Here is a 19,681-nt window from a genome sequence, read left to right on the forward strand (position 1 = left end):
TTAATTTAAGACATGGACTCAGAAGATTAATATCAATTTAAAACCCTTATGAAATCTATAAGTAAAAACTCCCATATTTGGAGAATTTCCAATCAAGTTTTTTTTACTTATATGGACACTTAAAATATTGCCTTTAGATCAATGAATAGTCAATATGGATGCAAACACTTCCTTAAGAGCTGCAGCATCTTCTCTTATATTGTAATCCCTTTTCTCTTTGTTGGCTTCCTCTCTCACAATTTCCAGGATTTTATCCTCATTTCATGCTCCACCAGAAGGAACTACAATCTCTGAGACAGAAAGGGCTGTGGGAAGCATTCAGGACAAGTGCAATGAGGACAAGTGCACAGTGGTGGAGATATTGGCTGCAGACGGGGAGATGCTCTGTTACCACAGGTGAGTCAGGCTACAACTCGGCCACTTCTCCACTCCTAACTGCCAGGAGGCTGAGATCCTGCCAGCCGGGTGCCCAGGAGGAAAAGCAAGATTGGGAGGTCATCCCCCAACCTCTGCTTCAAGATATGTGTCAGGGTTTTGTCACCTCAATAACTACATTATCGGCATTATCACTGTTGTAGACATTCAAATAGTAAGATTAAATTAAAATTAACTTGTCTTTCTCTTGGTGACCATTTCTGAATTTCGTTGTTGGTATGGATTATATTTAGTGCACTTTTCCGTCTCAAATCTAGACTACTATTTGGATTTCTTTAAAAAAATAAGGTGTTAAATCAAGGACAAATAGGTTTAGTTCTAGAAAGTTAAATCTGTTTTAATTGGTTGTTGCAATCTTCATCATTCATACTTCATACACGTGGCCCATATTGATAAGACGGATGTCCACAGTCTGAAGTACAATGTATGATGGCGGAATGTATACAGTAAAAGAAATCTTGAAAAAGATCCATCCTGGTTTAAATAAATTAAACGTGTTCATGTACTCCCCAAAACAGGGCCCAGGAAGATATTTCAGAATTGTTCATTCTTGGGTCAGTGGGGACCACACACACAGCGTTGTTGATTATGGTGATCCATGTAGAAGTCAGAGGCTGGTAACTAACTAAAAGACTGTCACTATGGGAGCAAACTTCTGGTAAATGAGGGTAGAGACAGATTATAGCAATTTTATTCAACAGAAGCCAGCAAAACATCGGTGTGTATGTAGAAAATGAATGCAATTCAAAAACACACAGTTGAGTGAGAACCTTGAAGTATCAAAAGAAGTTTTATAACATTTTTGTACACTTTAAAACATATGCTATCTTCACTTTATAGAGCTGCATTTCTTTTCCAGAACATACATCAACTTTTGTAGAGGGGTTACCTGTGTAGGAAAGGAAACTGAAAGAAGGGATGTGGAATTAGGGTATCATTTATTCAATTTAGTTCCTTAGATTAAAAACATATATATATAATAACTTTACACACATATTCATAATTTTTATTCCTCCTGAACTTTTAACACACTTTGGTCATGTGTAAATAGTTTCGTCTTTATCTTCAGGTATCAAACATGGAAAGAAGTCTTTGTGGAAAATGCTGAAAGTTTATGTAATCTGTAGATGATTAAAACATGTATCTAAAAAATAATCTACTTAAATCCAGATATTTGAGCGAACGCAATGAAAATAGCAACTGAATTAGGCGACTTCTCTATATAAAGAAAAACCCATTTCTTCAAGAGAGAAATCAAAGTAACTCTGGATAATTAGCAAAGACAGTGGCACCACTTCTCGTTTTCAGATGCTTTGGGAATAACCAAGAATGACATTCAAGCTCCCAGGGGATGTCTCAAAGGGAGGGGACACTCATAAATTCTTTTAACAGCAGTTAAATTAGTAATCACATGGGGGAGCAAGAAGTCAGTCCTCATTTAAGAGGAATAGGAGGCACTGATTATAATGATTATTCGAGTAGCTGCAGTGATGATTTTTGATGACCGTCTCCAATAAAAATTACCAGTAAGAGTCACAAATGCCAGACTCAGTACATTATATCATGTGTACTCATAATCTTTTTTCATAAATAGGTTCTCCAGAGTAATGGTGTATTTTTAGCACTATTATTATTTTCTTTGAACGTGGTAAGGAACCTCATTTATATGTGTCATTATTTCTACATTTATTTTGAGACTATAGATGATAAACATCATGAAGGGGGGGAGTCAGCATTTTTGCAAGCTCAGTTAGAACTCCCCTCTCTCCTACCTTCCTTCTCTCTTTCCCTGCCCCCTTTACATGGGAGAGCGATGCTCTCAATTTGACCAACCCATTTATTTCAATTGGGGCTATTGGAAAATGTTATAGAATACTGAGTTGAGATGGGGCATTTCTTACTCTTACATTTGCATAAGAGGACATCCTGGGACTTCATGCCCGTCCCCCTGGTGCTGGTACAGCTCTGGAGTTTCTGCTTCCATCTGATAAGAGTCAGGTGTGATGCTCAATTTCCTTGTTTCTTTCCAGGCAGTGCTCGGGTAGGGCTGGTGGGAAGGCGGGTCACCTAAATATTCAGGTGATGGGATGAGGAGGTTTGCCAAACTGTACGAACTGCTATGAAATAGTCCTGTCTCTGGGTCCAATTTTTGCAGCTTAAGGCTTTAGACTTTGTCATCTGTCTGGTTGTCGCTAATGAGTGATTGTTATTGTTTTGTTGTAAATATTTTGTTAATTTGTATAGACCTTTTAATAGAGCAGATTTTGTAAAGAAATTTTATCTGCCAAATTAAACTTGAATTTCTAGTCTATATTTTTGAAATTTCTTTTTAAGGACAAGCAGAGGTTCTAGTTTTTAAGGTCAGAAAATTTTAACATTTTCTTACCACGTTAAGTCCTTGACCAGTCTAGGGTTGATTCTTATAGGATGAACTAAACATCCAGTTTCATCATCTTCTATAAAGATAATCATTTTCCCCAGATCTACAGAATGGATCATTTATGCATGCTTGTCCTAACATCGTACTGCTATCACACACTTTAGTTCTATGCATTCTTGGGTCTTTTTCTGAGATCCCTATTCTATCCCATTGTTGTAAGCCATATTGTCTCCGTAACCCTGTTTTATAAGTTTTATTATCTGGTAGCACATGTCTTTTCAAAATGTCTTGATTATTCTTTATACTTTGCATTCTTAAAATATATTTTAAATCTGTGTCAAACGGTACAAATTCCCTTGGAGAGATTTTGGCTGTAAAGGCATTGTTCAAATAAGATTAATTTGTACAGAATTGACATTTCTATAACGCTAAGTTGCCCAATCCAGGAATATAGTATTTATCCGATTTATGTATGATTTCTATACTGTTTCCCAAAGAAGTTTTAACTTTTCACCTTTTAAGGGTAGGTTCAGTCTAGTTTTAATAAGATATTCCATCATCATGGAATTTCCCTTTTCTTCTTAATTTTTGTTGCCTTTGTCCATTCTAAATGGTACTAATTCTTCATTTCTTCAAATGCTCAATTTGTTTCTAATTCACTCTGATAATGTGATGAATTCTAATTACAGTTTCCAAAATTAAACCATCCAGCCAAACATGGGATCAGTGCAGCTTGGACAACTGTCCTGTAATTCTTACACATTTTTTAAATATATATCAATGACATGTATGTGTGTATATATATATGTGTGTATATACACATATATATATGAAATTATAATCCTGAATATAATTTTAAATGCTTATTTATTTATTTATTTATTTATTTTGAGAGAGAGAGAGAGAGAGAGACACCATGAACAGAGAGAGGCAGAGAGAGAGAGGAGTGAGAGAATCCCAGGCAGCCTCCATGCTGTCATCACCACAAGGCTCGGGACTTGATCCCACAAACCTTGAGATCATGACCTGAGCTGAGATCAAGAGTCATAAGCTAAACTGAGCCATTCAGGCATCCCATAAGCTTGAATATATTGGGGTTCCTTTTATTATTATAACTTTCTTTATTATTTTTTAATTAAAATTTTTTATATCTTTCTTTTTTAAAATCACAATTTTGTGGGGCTCCTGGATGGCTCAGTTGGCTAAGCGTTTGACTCCTGGGTTCGGTTCAGGTCGTGATCTCACAGTTTGTGGGTTCAAGCCCCTCAATAGGCTCTGCACTGATGGAGCAGAGCTTTCTTGGGATTCTCTCTCTTTCCCTCTCTCTCTGCCCCTCCCCTACTTGTGCTCTTTATTCACTCTCTCAAAATAAATGGATGAACTTAAAAAAAAAATAACAAAACATAATTTTGTGTCCTAGGATGAATTGCAATGGGGTTTTCATTTTTGCACCTTGGAATTGTAAGAAATATGGATGAGGTTTTTTTTTTTTCAATAGTTTGGAAACACCTGCCTCGAAAACAATCTGAAGGAGAAAGGAGTTGGAGAAGTAGAGGAAGATGAAATGTATTCCTTAACTAAAAGGTGTTAACCAAAATCTCCTAGATATTCTTGATGGAAGATGACATAAACGTGTAAGAATTGTGTTCAAATTAAAATATAGTAAATGTACTCCAATTCTATCAATACCATGTCCACTTGGCTTTATGTGGATCAAAACTCCATTCGTTCTGGTCCATGTACATTGAAACAGGTCTCTAAGACATTTGAGATAGCAGCCCCTATTTTGAAGGGGCTTCTCCTTTTTGGGTGGATATTTATAGCAACTTACTGGATGATTTTAGGTCGTACATTAACAAATACGTTTTAATAATTTTTACTTGTTTTAAGATGTGCTAGGAAATACAACTACACCATGAAACCCATCATTTTAGAGATGTTAATGCTAAAGTCAAAGCAAAAGTGGAAATGTTTGCTAATACTTCTTTTTTATATTGAATAACTTATAGATGCAGGCCTTACTTGGTGTGCAACATAGCAAAAATCAGAAACTTAAAAAACCACAGGAAAGTGCTGAATATTCAGACACACTATTCTAGAGAAAATAACGTTTATTTATATGCACTACAGTGGATGTGGGGGGACTTCTGCAAGTTAAATGATTAACTATCATCATAAAAATCATTAAACAATATTTAAAACTCATGAAGTAAAGTAGAATAAGCATACAATTTAAAAAATCAAATGGGTAATGGAACAGGAATATCATTAAATACACAGAATTAAATCAAAGTCTACTAAATGAGTTAATCATGATTGTCCTTAAAAGTTGGGACTAAAGTTGCCAGGTCTGGAAGCAGAGAGCTGTTCCTTTTATTATAATTCCTTCTAAAGTATGATGTGTTTAACAAATTATAAGTATTTTAAGTAAAAAAAAAATAGATATTTATTGAAATAAAATTTAAATTAAAAAAAATTGGATTTCAGGGTGCCCGGGTGGCTCAGTTAGTTAAGCGTCTGACTCTTGGTTTCTGCTCCGGTCATGATCTCACAATTCGTGAGTTTGAGCCCTACATTGGGCTTCGCGCTGACAGTGTGGAGCTTGCTTGGGCTTATCTATCCCTCTTTCTTTGCCCGCCCCTGCCCGCTCTGTCTCTCTCTCTCAAAATAAATAAACATGAAAAAACATTTAAAACTTGGATTTCTCTTAATCACAATGGCTTTGCATACTAAATAAGTTAACAGATGTCATCTTCTGAATGCCAGTGACTCACGTGATGGTTCTTCCCACAGCAATTTTTCCTAATGGCCTGGATGAACCAACCAAATCAAACAGTGCTAACAGAATTCATCCTAATGGGAATCACAGACCGGCCGGGGTTGCAGGCTCCCTTCTTTGGACTCTTCCTCATCATCTATGTGATCTCAGTGGTGGGCAACCTGGGCATGATCATCCTCACCAAGGTGGACTCCAGGCTACAAACACCCATGTACTTCTTCCTCAGACACCTGGCTTTCATTGATCTTGGTTATTCAACAGCTGTGGGGCCCAAAATGTTAGTCAATTTCATAGCTAATCAAAACACAATCCCCTATAACTGGTGTGCCACACAGCTGGCTTTCTTCATCTTGTTCATCATCAGCGAGCTTTTCATTCTGTCAGCAATGGCCTATGACCGCTATGTGGCCATCTGTCGTCCTCTGCTTTATATGGTTATTATGTCACAAAAGGTGTGCTGGGTGCTGGTGGCTGTCCCCTATGTCTACAGTGCCTTTCTTTCTCTGATAACCACCATAAAGATTTTTATGTCATCCTTTTGTGACCATAACATCATTAAACACTTTTACTGTGACAGTCTTCCCTTGTTAACTTTGCTGTGCTCAAGCACACGTGACATTGAGTTGATAATACTGATCTTTTCAGCATTTAATTTGGTGTCGTCTCTTCTGATAGTGCTTGTCTCCTACATCCTGATCCTGATGGCCATCCTCAGGATGAATTCTGCACAAGGCAGGCACAAGGCCTTCTCCACCTGTGGATCCCACCTGACAGTGGTCATTGTGTTATATGCCACTCTCTTCTTTATGTACGTGCAACCCAAATCCAGTCATTCCTTTGATACTGATAAAATTGCATCTGCATTTTACACGTTGATAATACCTATGTTGAATCCCATGATCTACAGCTTGAGGAACAAAGAGGTAAAAAGTGCCTTGTGTAGGATATGGAAAAATCTGCACAAACTGCCTGTGTAGATTATCGTGAGTACGCATTATTGTATATATAAAATAATAATAAATATATAACAAATTAGGCTATAGACTAATGTCTTTATATGCCATAGGCCTTAGAAAGGAGTATTGTGTAAAAGCCATCGGAAACTAGAAATGTGTTTCCTGTTTTCAACTTGTAGGTGTTCAAGTAGTGATCATCCTTCTGTTATCAACTTTAATTTGTCCTTAAGTATTAGTGTAAAACATTGAGGTCTGATTTCTATTCTCACACTGCCAAGTACTCATGTTTCAACTTGAGAGAAGTCTGTTTTAATACATCTGCCATTAGATAATTTTTAAAAGGCTTTCTTATGTCTTTTATTAAATATTTTGTGTGTGGCCTAGAGCCCACAACATTGGCATATTGACATATAAAAGATGGCCTGTATTGGTTTTTGTTGCTAGGCATATAGATATATCAATGACTAATCAACAATATCTGCCTTAATGACACTTTAACTCTATTTTCCTGTGATGGGTGACATTTTAGATTTCTGTCACATTATGATACGTGAACACATATATGCATAGAGAAGCAGAAATAAAAGTTTGACTATTTTCGAGTGACATAATTGTGTATTTTAAAAATCTGTTAGAAATAATAAGTGAATTTTACAAGATGGTTGGATATAGGATCAGCGTATTAAAGAACAATTACTTTGCTATCCATTAACAAAAAAACAGGTAAAATTGAAATTTGAAACTATTGACTACACTAGAAAAAAAATCTAACAATTCAGAAAATCCTAATGAATAATTTGTATCTGAAAAATGTTACAGAATTATTAAAGGAGAGATAAATGTTAAGATATACCACATCCATTGGTTGGAAGATATAAATATTTCGATGAAGGCAGTGCTATCTAAATTTTCCTATAGATTTAGAGTGGGAGAGAGCCAAAGCATGAGACTCTTAAAAACTGAGAACAAACTGAGGGTTGATGGCGGGTGGAGGGGGGGGTGGGAAGGAAGGAAGGGTAGGTGATGGGCATTGAAGAGGGCATCTTTTGGGATGAGCACTGGGTGTTGCATGGAAACCAATTTGACAATAAATTTCATATATTAAAAAATAAATAAATAAATAAATAAATAAATAGATAAATAAATAAATAATTTTCCTATAGATTTAACACAGCTACAATAAAAATTTCAGCTGTAGTTTTTAATGCTTAAGTTGATATAAAAAATTACATGGAAATATGAAGGATCTAGAATAGCCAGGGCAATATCTTAGAAGAAGGAAGAGGTCAAAGGACTTCTAATAACAGATATCAATTCCTTTACTGAAGCTAGATTAGTTTTTTAAATGTGTATTTAGTGCACTTGTTTACAGAGAGATCAATAAAATAAGGTCCAAAAATACTCACATGTAGAGTAGTGTGTTTTCAAACACTTGTTTTAAAACAAAAGCCCTGCTGCAAAGTAATGGGGAAAATAGGGCTTCTCAGTAGATTAACCTATTCAATTAGGTTCCTATGTAAAACATGAATTTTGGTCATTTATACACTGCATGTAAAAATTAATTGAGTTGTGTTATGAATGTGAATAGGAAAACTGAAACCAAAAAAGGTTCTTAAATTAAAGTAAAATAATATCTTCATGATGAGATCAGCAAAGATTCCTTAAGCAGGGTACAAAAAAATAGTAACACTGATAAATATACTCTATTTGGAATGAAAATTTGTATTAATAAAAATATACCATAAAAAGTGGAAAAAAATATCCACAGAGACCTCATTTGAAATATACACACCCTTTTGGGGTGCCTGGGTGGCTCAGTCGGTTAAGCATCTGACATGGCTCAGGTCATGATCTCACAGTTCGTGAGTTCAAGCCCCACATTGGGCTCTGTGCTGACAGCTCAGAGCCTGGATAGAGCCTGTTTTGGATTCTGTGTCTCCCTCTCTCTCTGCTCCTCCCCCACTCACGTTCTGTCTCTCAAAAATAAATAAACATTAAAAACATCTTTAAAAAAATATACACACCCTTTCAAAGTAACTTGTAGAAGAAAACAAAACAAAACAACAAATTGCCTAACTCCTAGAATGAGGATGATCAACACAGTCAACGTATTGAGAGTGAATAAGACAGGTGGGTTGGCAGGTGCAAGAAACCTGAAGAAACATTTTACAAAAGAGGATATCAAAACAGCCAAAAATATATAAGTGCATTAAAAAAATTCTTCATTAGATAAATGTAAATAAGGAATATACTCTGTCACTAATTTCAGCTGTGATAGCTAAAATTCAAAAGTTTGTTTGAACAATATATGTGATATATCACTAAATTCTAATTCATGAAACCATTATTACACTAAATAATGTAATAAAATAAATAAATAAATAAATAAAATTTTTAAAAAAGGAAAAAATATTTCATTCTTTCCATTGCCAAGTAGTATTCCATTGTATATATAAACCACATCTTCTTTATCCATTCGTCAGTTGATGGACATTTAGCGTCTTTCCATAGTTTGGCTATTGTTGAAAGAGCTGCTATAAACATTGGGGTACATGTGACCCTATGCATCAGCACTCCTGTATCTTTTGTATCCTTTGGGTAGATTCCTAGCAGTGCTATTGCTGGGTCATAGGGTAGTTCTATTTTTAATTTTTTGAGGAACCTCCACACCGTTTTCCAGAGTGGCTGCACCAGTTTGCATTCCCACCAACAGTGCAAGAGGGTTCCCGTTTCTCCACATCCTCACCAGCATCTATAGTCTCCTGATTTGTTCATTTTAGCCACTCTGACCGGTGTGAGGTGATATCTCAATGTAGTTTTGATTTGTATTTCTCTGATGAGGAGTGATATGGAGCATCTTTTCATGTTTCTGTTGGACATCTGGATATCTCCTTTGGAGAAGTGTTTATTCATGTCTTCTGCCCATTTCTTCACTGGATTCTTTGTTTTGGGGTGTTGAGTTTGATAAGTTCTCTGTATATTTTGGATACTAATCCTTTATCTGATACATTATTTGCAAATATCTTCTCCTTTTCTGTCGGTTGCTTTTTAGTTTTGCTGCTTGTTTCCTTCACTGTGCAGAAGCTTTTCATCTTGATGAGATCTCAGCAGTTCATTTTGTATTTTGTTTTCCTTGTCTGGATCCAGAGACAAGTCAAGTCAGAAGTTGCTGCAGCCCAGGTCAAAGAGGTTGTTACCTGTTTTCTCCTCTAGGATTTTGATGGTTTTCTGACTTATGTTGAGGTCTTTAATCCATTTTATTTTGGTGAATGATGCAAGAAAGTGGCCCATGTTCATTCTTCTGCATGCCTCTCTCCAGTTTTCCCAACACCATTTGCTGAAGAGACTGATTCAAAAAGGCACATGCATCCAATGTTTACAGCTGCACTGTCAACAATAGCCAAATTACAGAAAAAACCCAAATCCCCATCGACTGATAAATGAATAAAGAAGGTGTAGTGTGTGTGTGTGTATATATACATACATACATATATATATATATATATATATTACATATGAATATTACTCAGCAATGAAAAGGAATGAAATCTTGCTATTTGCAACAACATGGATAGAACTAGAGTGTATTATGTTAAGTGAAATAATGGTCAGTTAGAGAAAGACAAACATCACATAATGTCACTCATATGTGGAATTTAAGAAACAAAACAGATGAATATAGGGAAAAGGAAGCAAAAATAGGATAAACACAGAGAGAGAGAGACAAACCATCAGAGACTCTTAAAAACACAACAAACTGACGGTTGCTGAAGGGGTGTTGGGTAGGGGGATGGGATAAATGGATGATGGGAGTTAAGGAGGGCACTTGCTGGGATGAGCACTGGGTGCTATATGGAAGTGATGAATCACTAAATTCTTTTCCTGAAATCATTATTACAGTGTAAGTTAACTAATCTGGATTTAAATAATAAGAAGGAAGGAAGGAAGGAAGGAAGGAAGGAAGGAAGGAAGGAAGGAAAAATAAGAAAGAATGAAAGAAAAAACAAAAGAAAGAAAGAAAGAAAGAATGAAAGAAAGAAAGAAAAGAAAAGGGCACTTAACTAAAAACAAAAAAATAAATAAATATAAATACATATATACATACATACATACATACATAAAAATAAAGTGAATTTGCCACTCATTTATTTAGTAGCTCTTTCTAAAACTCCCTTTGTTCCCCCTCAAAAGTTACTTTGGTTTTTAAATATATGTATTTAAATGCATATTTTATTTATCTATAATCATAGTATACCTTTATGGTCGTTGTTTTTAATGTTGAATGCTCTACTTGGCAGGGGGATGGGGCAGGGATGGGGTTGGTTTAATTTTCATTTCTATTCTTAGAGCAGTTTTATAGTGAAGATTCAATGCTAAATCTCTGCCCATTGTATTGTTTTTACATGTTTGTAGGGTCTTAAGCAGGAAAAAAATAACAATTTCAATGGTCCAAAGTAGATTATTTCCAATAATATAATATAATATAATATAATATAATATAATATAATATAATACAATATAAATATAAATAAACCACGGGGACAGAGAAGAGCTTAGTGCATTATATAGAAGTATAAAGACAGTGAAAAAAATATCTCATATCTGTCTTCACATATAGGAAGACTGATATTTACTAGCACGGATTCAGAAAAAAAGAACACTTTTTTAAAACTCATTTATGGGGCACCTGGGTGGCTCAGTCAGTTAAGCGTCCCACTTCGGCTCAGGACATGATCTCATGGGTCATGGGTTTGAGCCCTGCAACGGGCTCTATGCTGACAGCTCAGAGCCTGGAGCCTGCTTCTGCCCCTCCCCTGCTCACACTGTGTGTGTGTGTGTCTCTCTCTCTCAAAAATAAATAAACATTGAAAAAAATATTTGCACCTGTTTAAAAAAAATAAAAATAAAACTCTCACTTATTCCAGGAGATGTAGAATGCTTTTTAATACCCACTAAAAATATGTCCCTAAAGGTATTGTGTCTTCAGAACTAATTCAGTGTTCCTGAACAAACAACAACTAATCTGCTGTCTCCATGGATTTACCTATTCTGGATATTTCATGTAATGGAATTGTACAGTATCTACAATGTGTGACCTTTTATACTCTTTCACTTAGCATAATGTTTTAAAGGCTCATACATGTTCTAGCATATATTAATACTTCTTTCGTTGTATGGCTTACTAATATCCCATTGTATGGATATAGCACATCTGTTATCCATTCACCAGTTGATGGACCCGTTGATGGACATTTAATATGTTTCTACTTTTTAACTATTGTGAATAAAGCTGCTCTGAGCATTTACCTACACTTTTTGGTATGAGCACCTGTGGTTTTCAAAACCTTGGGATATATATCTAGAAATAGATTTGCTGGGTTATAATGGTAATCCTCTGTTTTACTTATTGAATAACCATCAAATTGTACCATTTCACGTTGCCAAAAACAATACACAAAGGTCCTAATGTCTCCACACCTTTGTCAGCGTTTGTATTTGTCTTTTTCTTTTTCAATAACCATTCTATGATATCTCATTGTGGTTTTCGTTTGCATTTCTTATGTGTTAAACATTTCTTCATGTGTTTATTGGCCATTTCTATATTTTCCGTGAGAAACGTGTCTTCGAGTCTTTGGCCTGTTTTCTAATTTGGATTATTTGTGGTTTTTTTTCTTGTTGAGTTGAAAAATCGTTTATATATTTTAGATAATAGAGCCTTAGGAGATACATGAATTAAAATTTCCTCCATCATGTAGGTCGTTTCATTCTTTGATAGTGTTCTTTGATGCACAAAAATTTGCTTTCTAACTTTTGATAAAGTCCATTTATCTGTTTTTACTTTTCTTGTTTGTGTCTTTGGTATCACATAATAAAAAGCTGTAAAGAGCTCAGCTGAACTGGGAGAGAAAGAATTGAGCTGTTGGGTGTCAGAACAGCCAATTAAGGCAACAGGCCATAATGATTTAGGCCTTTAATCACTTATTACAACAGTCATCTCCATCATATCATGAAAGTTAATGATTATTTTTATATTTACTCCCAGTATAGGTTTCCCGAATGACCTGCATGGACAAACACAATCTAACACTGTTGAAAGAATTCATTCTAATGGGAATCACAGGACTCCCTGAGCTGCAGGCTCCATTATTTGGACTGTTCCTCACTGTTTACCTGGTCTCAGTCGTGGGTAATCTGGGTTTGATCATCCTCACCAAGATAGACTCTAGGCTACAAACACCCATGTACTTCTTCCTCAGACACCAGGCTTTCACTGATCTTGATTATTCTACAGCTGCGGGACCCAAAATGTTAGTAAATTCTTCTGTAGCTCAGCCTACCATCTTGTATAACTAAGGTGCTACCCAATTCACTTGCTTCAGTATGTTTATTACTGGCGAAGTTTTATTTTGTTGGCAATGGCTTATGACTGCTATGTAGCCATCTGTAACCCTCTGTTCTACATAGTTGTCATGTCACAAAGATTGTCAGTTGCTTGAGACCCTATCTGTACAGCACCATTTTGTCTTTGCTAACTACTATAAGGATTTTCCTTTCATAATTTGGCAGCTGTAATGTCATCAGGCATTTCTGCTATGATAGTCTCCATTGATAACTTTCTTCTGCTCAGGGACCTATGAAATTAGATTGATAACTCCGATCTTTTCAACTTTTAAATTAGTGTCATCTCTTCTGATAGTCCTTGTGTCCTACATTCTGATCCTTGTTGCCATCCTCAGAATGAACTCTGAAGAAGGCAGGCACAAGGCTTTCTCCACCTGTGGATCCCATCTGACAGTGATAGTCATATATTACAGTACTCTTTTATGTATGTGTGGCTCAAATCCAGCCATTCATTTGATACTGATAAAATAACTTCTTTATTTTACAGTTTACTTATACCCATGCTGAATCCAATGATCCACGCTTGAGAAACAAAGAGGTAAAAAAAATGCTCTTAATAGGACCTGCAGGATATTTGCAACTGTGGTATTTAAAATTCATTGTAAGATACACTAACAATAAAGTATGTATTAACCAACGTAAACTATATCTCTGCAGGAGTCTTGTACTGTTGTTTCCAGGAGATGGGCAACAATCAATGTGTGATAAGCATGAAAATAAATAAAATTTTTCATTATTTTGAAATTTCAAGTGAGAACAATCCTCTAACAGATAGTTGATTTTTTAAATGTTTTTTAAAATTTTTATTTATTTATTTTTGAGACAGAGAGAGCGCAAGAAGGAGAGGGGCAGAGAGAGAGAAAGAGAGAGGCATAGAATCCGAAGCAGGTTACAGGTTCTGAACTGTCAACACAGAGCCCAATGTGGGGCTCAAACCCACGAACTGTGAGATCATGACCTAAGCTGAAGTCAGACGCTCAACTGGCTGATCTACCCAGGTGCCCCTCTGATTCTTGTTCATACTTCAGATATTAGCCTCAATTAGTTTCAATTCCAGATCAGGTGCCATTCTTACATATTCTTGCACATAGCTTATTTGCCTGTCTCTTCTACTAAACACTTATTTTTATAAACCAGAGGCTCTATATATTCCTTTCACAAAATTCAAAAAAAAATTTAAAACATGAAACAAAAAAGGTTAAGGGCACACCTTATATACACAATATATTATTACTTGTAACTCATTTAATCATTTTAAACAATACAATAGGACGGTGTTTAAAAATGAGTCCGTGTGTCATCCACCTAAGGACACCATTGTAGAACTGAAGGAATACTGGCAAGCTAGGGATGTAGATAACATATGTTAATCAATTTCCCTATATGTTTGTTTTGGTAAAGGTACTTCAGAGGAATGAAATCAAAAGAAGGTTTCATACACATACGTACATATACACACATATATGAATATGTCATATTTTATATGTGTAAAATATTTTTATATAACATACAAATACATATAACTGTATACAATATATGATAATACAGCTTTGAGAGAGAGAGAGGAGATTTTGAGAAATTAACACATATGATTGTTGGGATTGGCAAGGCAAAATCTGCGGAGTAGCCCAGCATTGTAAGAGTTGATATTGCAGTCTTGAGTACAAAGAGGGGAAACTGAGGTAGATTTTCTCTATTGCTGTCTGGAGCATAATTTCTTTGGGGGACCTCATTTTTTGTTCCTTAAGGCTTTCAACTGATTGGATGAGGTCCACCTACATTCTGGAGGGTACATGACTATATTCAAAGTCTATTAATTTAAATTTTAATCACATGTAAAAACTATCTTTACAATAACATCGAGACTAATATTTGACTAATCAACTGGGCACCATAGCTTAGCCAAGTGGACACATAAAATTAACCATCAAAGCATGGGGGGAAAAGAGCTAATCAGGAGTAAAATGTATGAATGTAATACACAAACTAACAAAAAAACTAAGTCACTGGTGAATACAAAGTATTCTACACAATTAATAAACATCCCCCCTTGTATTTGGTAAAGTTTTCAAATGCTTCAGGGATGATCAAGAAATTGCTCGGCATATCCTCAGGGAGAGTCTCAGAGGGCGAAAAAGAATCCATAAAATGATCTCACGTGTTATGAAGCACATGGGGAAGTCAAGACAGAAGTTAGATCACAGGTAAACAGAAGATTTCATGTAATGCTGTATTATACCAATATCCAAATAGTTTTGGTGACAGTTGCAAGGTAACAGTTTTATTCCATTGTCAAAGCATAGCAAAACATTAGGATTTCTGGTTCGCTTCTGTGTTCTACTATTGATAGTGCGTGACAAAATAAGAATGTTCTTCTTTCTCTTCAGATTATCAAGTATCTTCACAAAGGCTAATAAGCATTTTTGAAATGTAACTGCCATATTGCTTATGTAAATGTATGTTTCATGTAAATACTTGATCATACAAATAATACAGGTCAAAACTGAGCTACCATAAAGCCCAACTAAAGTGTCAAGAATAAAGAATAGGGGCACCTGGGTGACCCAGTTGGCTAAGCGTTGGACTCTTGGTGTCCATTCCGGTCATGATCTCACAGTTTGTGAGTTCTAGCTTTGCATCTGTCTCTGTGCTGACGGTGTGCAGCCTGCTTGCGATTCCCTCTCTCGCTACACCTCCCGTTTGCTCTCTCTCTTTCTCTCTCTCAAAAATAAATAAATATTTAAAAAATTGTTAAAAAAATAAAGAATAAAATATATGGCAGAATTATGAAACTGTAGGTGTTCAGGTGTTCACTTGATATCTGAATTATCAGTCATTAGGGACTAGATTCTTCTTATCCACTTCTCAAAAATATTGTGATAGTTATTTAAATCAATTTATAAATGTGAATTTTTTTCTACTTTTTATTGAGCAATAAGAGAAACTCCACCTCATACTGAGGTGTGAAAACTAATATTTGGAGCCTAGGAGACTTTTAGTATCCAGTGTTTTGGTGATGGTAAATGTACAGCATGTTCAGTTACCAGAGGAATCTGACAGAAAGCAAACATAGTTTTCTCAAAAAGTATAACTTCAAAAAACAAGGATCTGATCATCTAAACAGATAGTAAACTGTGAAAAAAAATTGTGCTTTGCTGAACTCAAGAGAGAAAGCCTAGATGTCAAGCTCAAGAGCAAAAGCCCTTCTCCCTTATCTCACAGGAAATCAGCACCAGCAATGTCATTTTTTTCTTTCACCGTTCACCACTGCACCCAAACAACACTATATTGTTTCCCCTTCTGTTCACGTAACAGTTTTTCTTAAAGTAATTCAAATTCAGCATTTCTCACCGAAGAAGGTGTGTACTTGGTAACAAGCAGTTTATCAGAAGCTCACCATCTTATAAGCAATGTCTTATGTGCTGTAAGTGTGGATTTTCTATGAATGTGTTTATAATATAATATTACAATACTGCATATTTCTGTGGCTTTTTTAGACTCTTGACACTGTTATTTTACTTATATTCAGGATAAAACACAACCAGATGATATAACATGAAAGCTATTTACTGTGCTGATTATCTATTCAGGATAGATTTTCCAGTAAACCTGGATGGAAAAACACAACCTGACAGTGGTGAATGAATTCATTCTCATGGGAATCACACAACGTCCTGAGCTGCAGGCTCCATTATTTGGGCTCTTCCTCATCATCTATGTGATCTCAGTGGTGGGCAACCTGGGCCTGATCATCCTCGCCAAGGTGGACTCCAGGCTACAAACACCCATGTGCTTCTTCCTCAAACACCTGGCTCTCACTGATCTGGGTTATTCAACAACTGTAGGACCCAAAATGTTAGCCAGTTTTGTTGTGGAAGAAAACACAATTTCCTATCATTTGTGTGCCACACAGGGAGCATTCTACATTATGTTCATCATTAGCGAGCTTTTCATTCTGTCGGCTATGTCCTATGACCGCTACGTGGCCATCTGTAATCCTCTGCTCTATCCAGTCATCATGTCACAAAGGGTGTGTCAGGTACTGATGACAATCCCCTATCTCTACAGCACATTTGTGTCTCTTCTGGTCACCATAAAGATTTTTAGTTCATCCTTCTGTGGCTACAATGTCATCAGCCATTTCTACTGTGACAGTCTTCCCTTGTTGCCCTTGCTCTGCTCAAATACGCATGAAATTGAATTGATAATTTTGATTTTCTCAGTTTTTGATTTGATGTCATCCCTTCTTGTAATCGTTGTGTCTTACCTGCTGATACTGGCAGCCATCATCAGGATGAACTCAGCTGAGGGTAGGCACAAGGCCTTTTCCACCTGCGGGTCCCACCTGACAGTAGTCACAGTGTTCTATGGGACTCTGATATTTATGTATGTGCAACCCGAGTCCGGTCATTCCTTTGATGCCGATAAAGTGGCATCCATATTTTACACCCTCATCATCCCCATGTTGAATCCCTTGATTTATAGCTTGAGGAACGTAGATGTTAAATATGCTTTCCATAGGATATGGAAAAAGGTATGTAGTACCTTTTCTTAAGTTCGTTGTATACTATGTGGTTCCTGTGAATTAGATTGTCAACATTAAACATTTCTATTTGTTCTTTCGGAGGAAGGGTCAAGGATAAGTGAGATCAACATATATCTAGAGATTGACTTCTATGCATCAGTCATAGGTTGAAGCGCTTTAAACACACTGTGAATGAATAACGAATATATTTCCATTCTTGAGGGAAAGACAAGAGTTATGAGCATCATAATTAGGCAATGTGTTAGTACAGTAGAATGGTTACTAGTCTGTAGACTCAACACCAAGCAAAGAGTGTGGGAATGCTTTGGGCGAGTGAAGAAGAATACCTGGGACAGAAAGGTACCTGTAGGTATGTTTTTCTGTAAGTACATTCTTTCTGTTTAACCTACATAGGTTTCCATGGGGTGTCTAAAACACAGTTGATTGTAGTTTTAAGCAGGTTCAGTGTATTGCCTTAACTTAAGTCATCAGTCATCTGAATGTGCTCCAATCTCTCCATTCCATGAGGGGTCTTTGTGTCCTGGTCTTTCTTCACGAGTGCCATTATTTTCATTATTTTCATGACTGAAGCCCCAGAGAGTCTATCGACTACACACACTTGGCATTTCAACAATCCAGAAGATCACCACAGCATCTAATTTTGTCTAAATGTGTCCATTTGTCTATAATAGTGGACATAGCAATTGAATTAAATTTCATGGGGTCTGCCATACACATTTTCGGATTTTTAAATTTCTCATGCCAGCTTGATCTTGATTCCTTTTTTAAAAATTTTTTAAAGTCTATATTTAGAGAGAGAGAGCATGGGGGAGGGGCAGACAGAGAAAGGGAGAGAAGGAATCCCAAGCAGGCTCCATACTGTCAGCGCAGAGCCCAGTGGGGGGCTTGATCCCAGGACTTCTGAGATCTGAAATCAAGAATTGGACGCTTAACCCACGAAGCCATCTATGCGTCCTAATTTTGAATCTTAAATGCTTATTTTTGTCTAATGAAGTTACGCTTTATCTCTCTAAAGAACGAGGATAATTTTTGTGTAAAGTCATTTTCTAGGTGTTTTTTTTTTGTATGGTTGCATATGAGATCTATTCTATCATAAATAACAGTGTTGACTCGTTCCACAAATTTGTTTCAAATGAGTGTGTACTATATTTTGAACAGGGTAAATTGTTCGACTACATTGATTGGATGACTCTGCCCCTGCCTGGAGAAAACAAAAGAAGAAAATTCTATGGTTTGGACTGTGAATAAATGTGATGTCAAACTTATATACTTGGTGTGCTTTTTGGACATACTTCCTACAAAACACTTGCCAAATACCCTATTTTTTGTTTACTTTTATTTTTTTTTAACATTCAAAAACTTATTTGCATCATGGAGAGACTGAACTCTTTTCTGAGTCCACCATCATGGAATAAAATTAACTGTGAAGCCAATAAAATTTGAATAAAAATAATTAATAAGAATACACACACACACACACAGAGGGAGAGAGAGTCATGTGCAAATAATTAATAGGGCCTTTATGGCTTATTTTTTAATTATTAAAAAAATTATACGCCTAAGTATGAGCTATGCCTGTACACATATAAAGAAATACATGTTTCTTAGATGACGTAGTTTGGACAGCATTATGGTGAAATGTTAATAATACAGGGATTTGAAAAAAACAAATGGTAAGTAAATATAACACAATATCCCACTCCTAAAATAAATATTGGAGTGCTTTGATTAGCCCTCAGAGTACAATCCAAAAAGAGAAAAATAAAGTATTAAGACTTAAAAATTTCAATAATATGTTTCATTTGCTTAAAAAATTAGTCTCTATTTGGTGCCTGGGTGGCTCGGTTGGTTAAGAATCTGACTTTGGCTCAGGTCATGATATCACGGTTAGTGAGTCTGGGTCCCACATCAGGTGAGCTCGAGCCCCTCTGGGTGAACAGGAGCCCCGCTTCGAGTAAAAACGTGAGCTCCACTTTGAGTGAGCCCCGTTTCTCCCTTTTTCTCCTTCTCTCTCTGCCCACCATGGAATTCTCTCTCTCCTCTCTCTGCCCCCTCACACACTTGCGCACTCTCTCTCCCCCCCAAAAAACCTTTATTTCATTACTAGGTACATATATTACACATATCAGAAAGTATTATATTCTTGGGGTGCTTGGGTGGCTCAGTTGGTTAAGTGTCCCACT

General features: G+C 36.1%; 2 protein-coding genes and 1 pseudogene across 2 annotated transcripts; all 3 read left to right on the forward strand.

Moving 5' to 3' along the window:
* Positions 1–5,586: 5,586 nt before the first annotated feature.
* LOC102956869 (olfactory receptor 8K3-like) lies at positions 5,587–6,571 on the forward strand. The gene has a single exon (XM_007088818.2). The coding sequence runs from the start codon at positions 5,621–5,623 to the stop codon at positions 6,569–6,571; it is 951 nt and encodes a 316-aa protein (XP_007088880.2). The 5' UTR covers positions 5,587–5,620.
* Positions 6,572–12,607: 6,036 nt separating this feature from the next.
* LOC102957130 lies at positions 12,608–16,511 on the forward strand (annotated as a pseudogene).
* A 54-nt stretch (positions 16,512–16,565) lies between these two features.
* Positions 16,566–17,507, forward strand: LOC102967239 (olfactory receptor 8K3-like). The gene has a single exon (XM_007088779.2). It carries the CDS (start codon positions 16,566–16,568, stop codon positions 17,505–17,507), a length of 942 nt encoding a protein of 313 aa, XP_007088841.2.
* Positions 17,508–19,681: the final 2,174 nt, after the last annotated feature.

This window comes from Panthera tigris, chromosome D1, assembly GCF_018350195.1.
Source record: "Panthera tigris isolate Pti1 chromosome D1, P.tigris_Pti1_mat1.1, whole genome shotgun sequence".
In the NCBI taxonomy this organism is placed as follows: domain Eukaryota; kingdom Metazoa; phylum Chordata; class Mammalia; order Carnivora; family Felidae; genus Panthera; species Panthera tigris.

Excerpts from the sequence above, each read along its gene's own strand:
- LOC102967239 (XM_007088779.2), top strand. The coding sequence starts at position 16,566 with ATGGAAAAACACAACCTGACAGTGGTGAATGAATTCATTCTCATGGGA.
- LOC102956869 (XM_007088818.2), top strand. The coding sequence starts at position 5,621 with ATGGCCTGGATGAACCAACCAAATCAAACAGTGCTAACAGAATTCATC.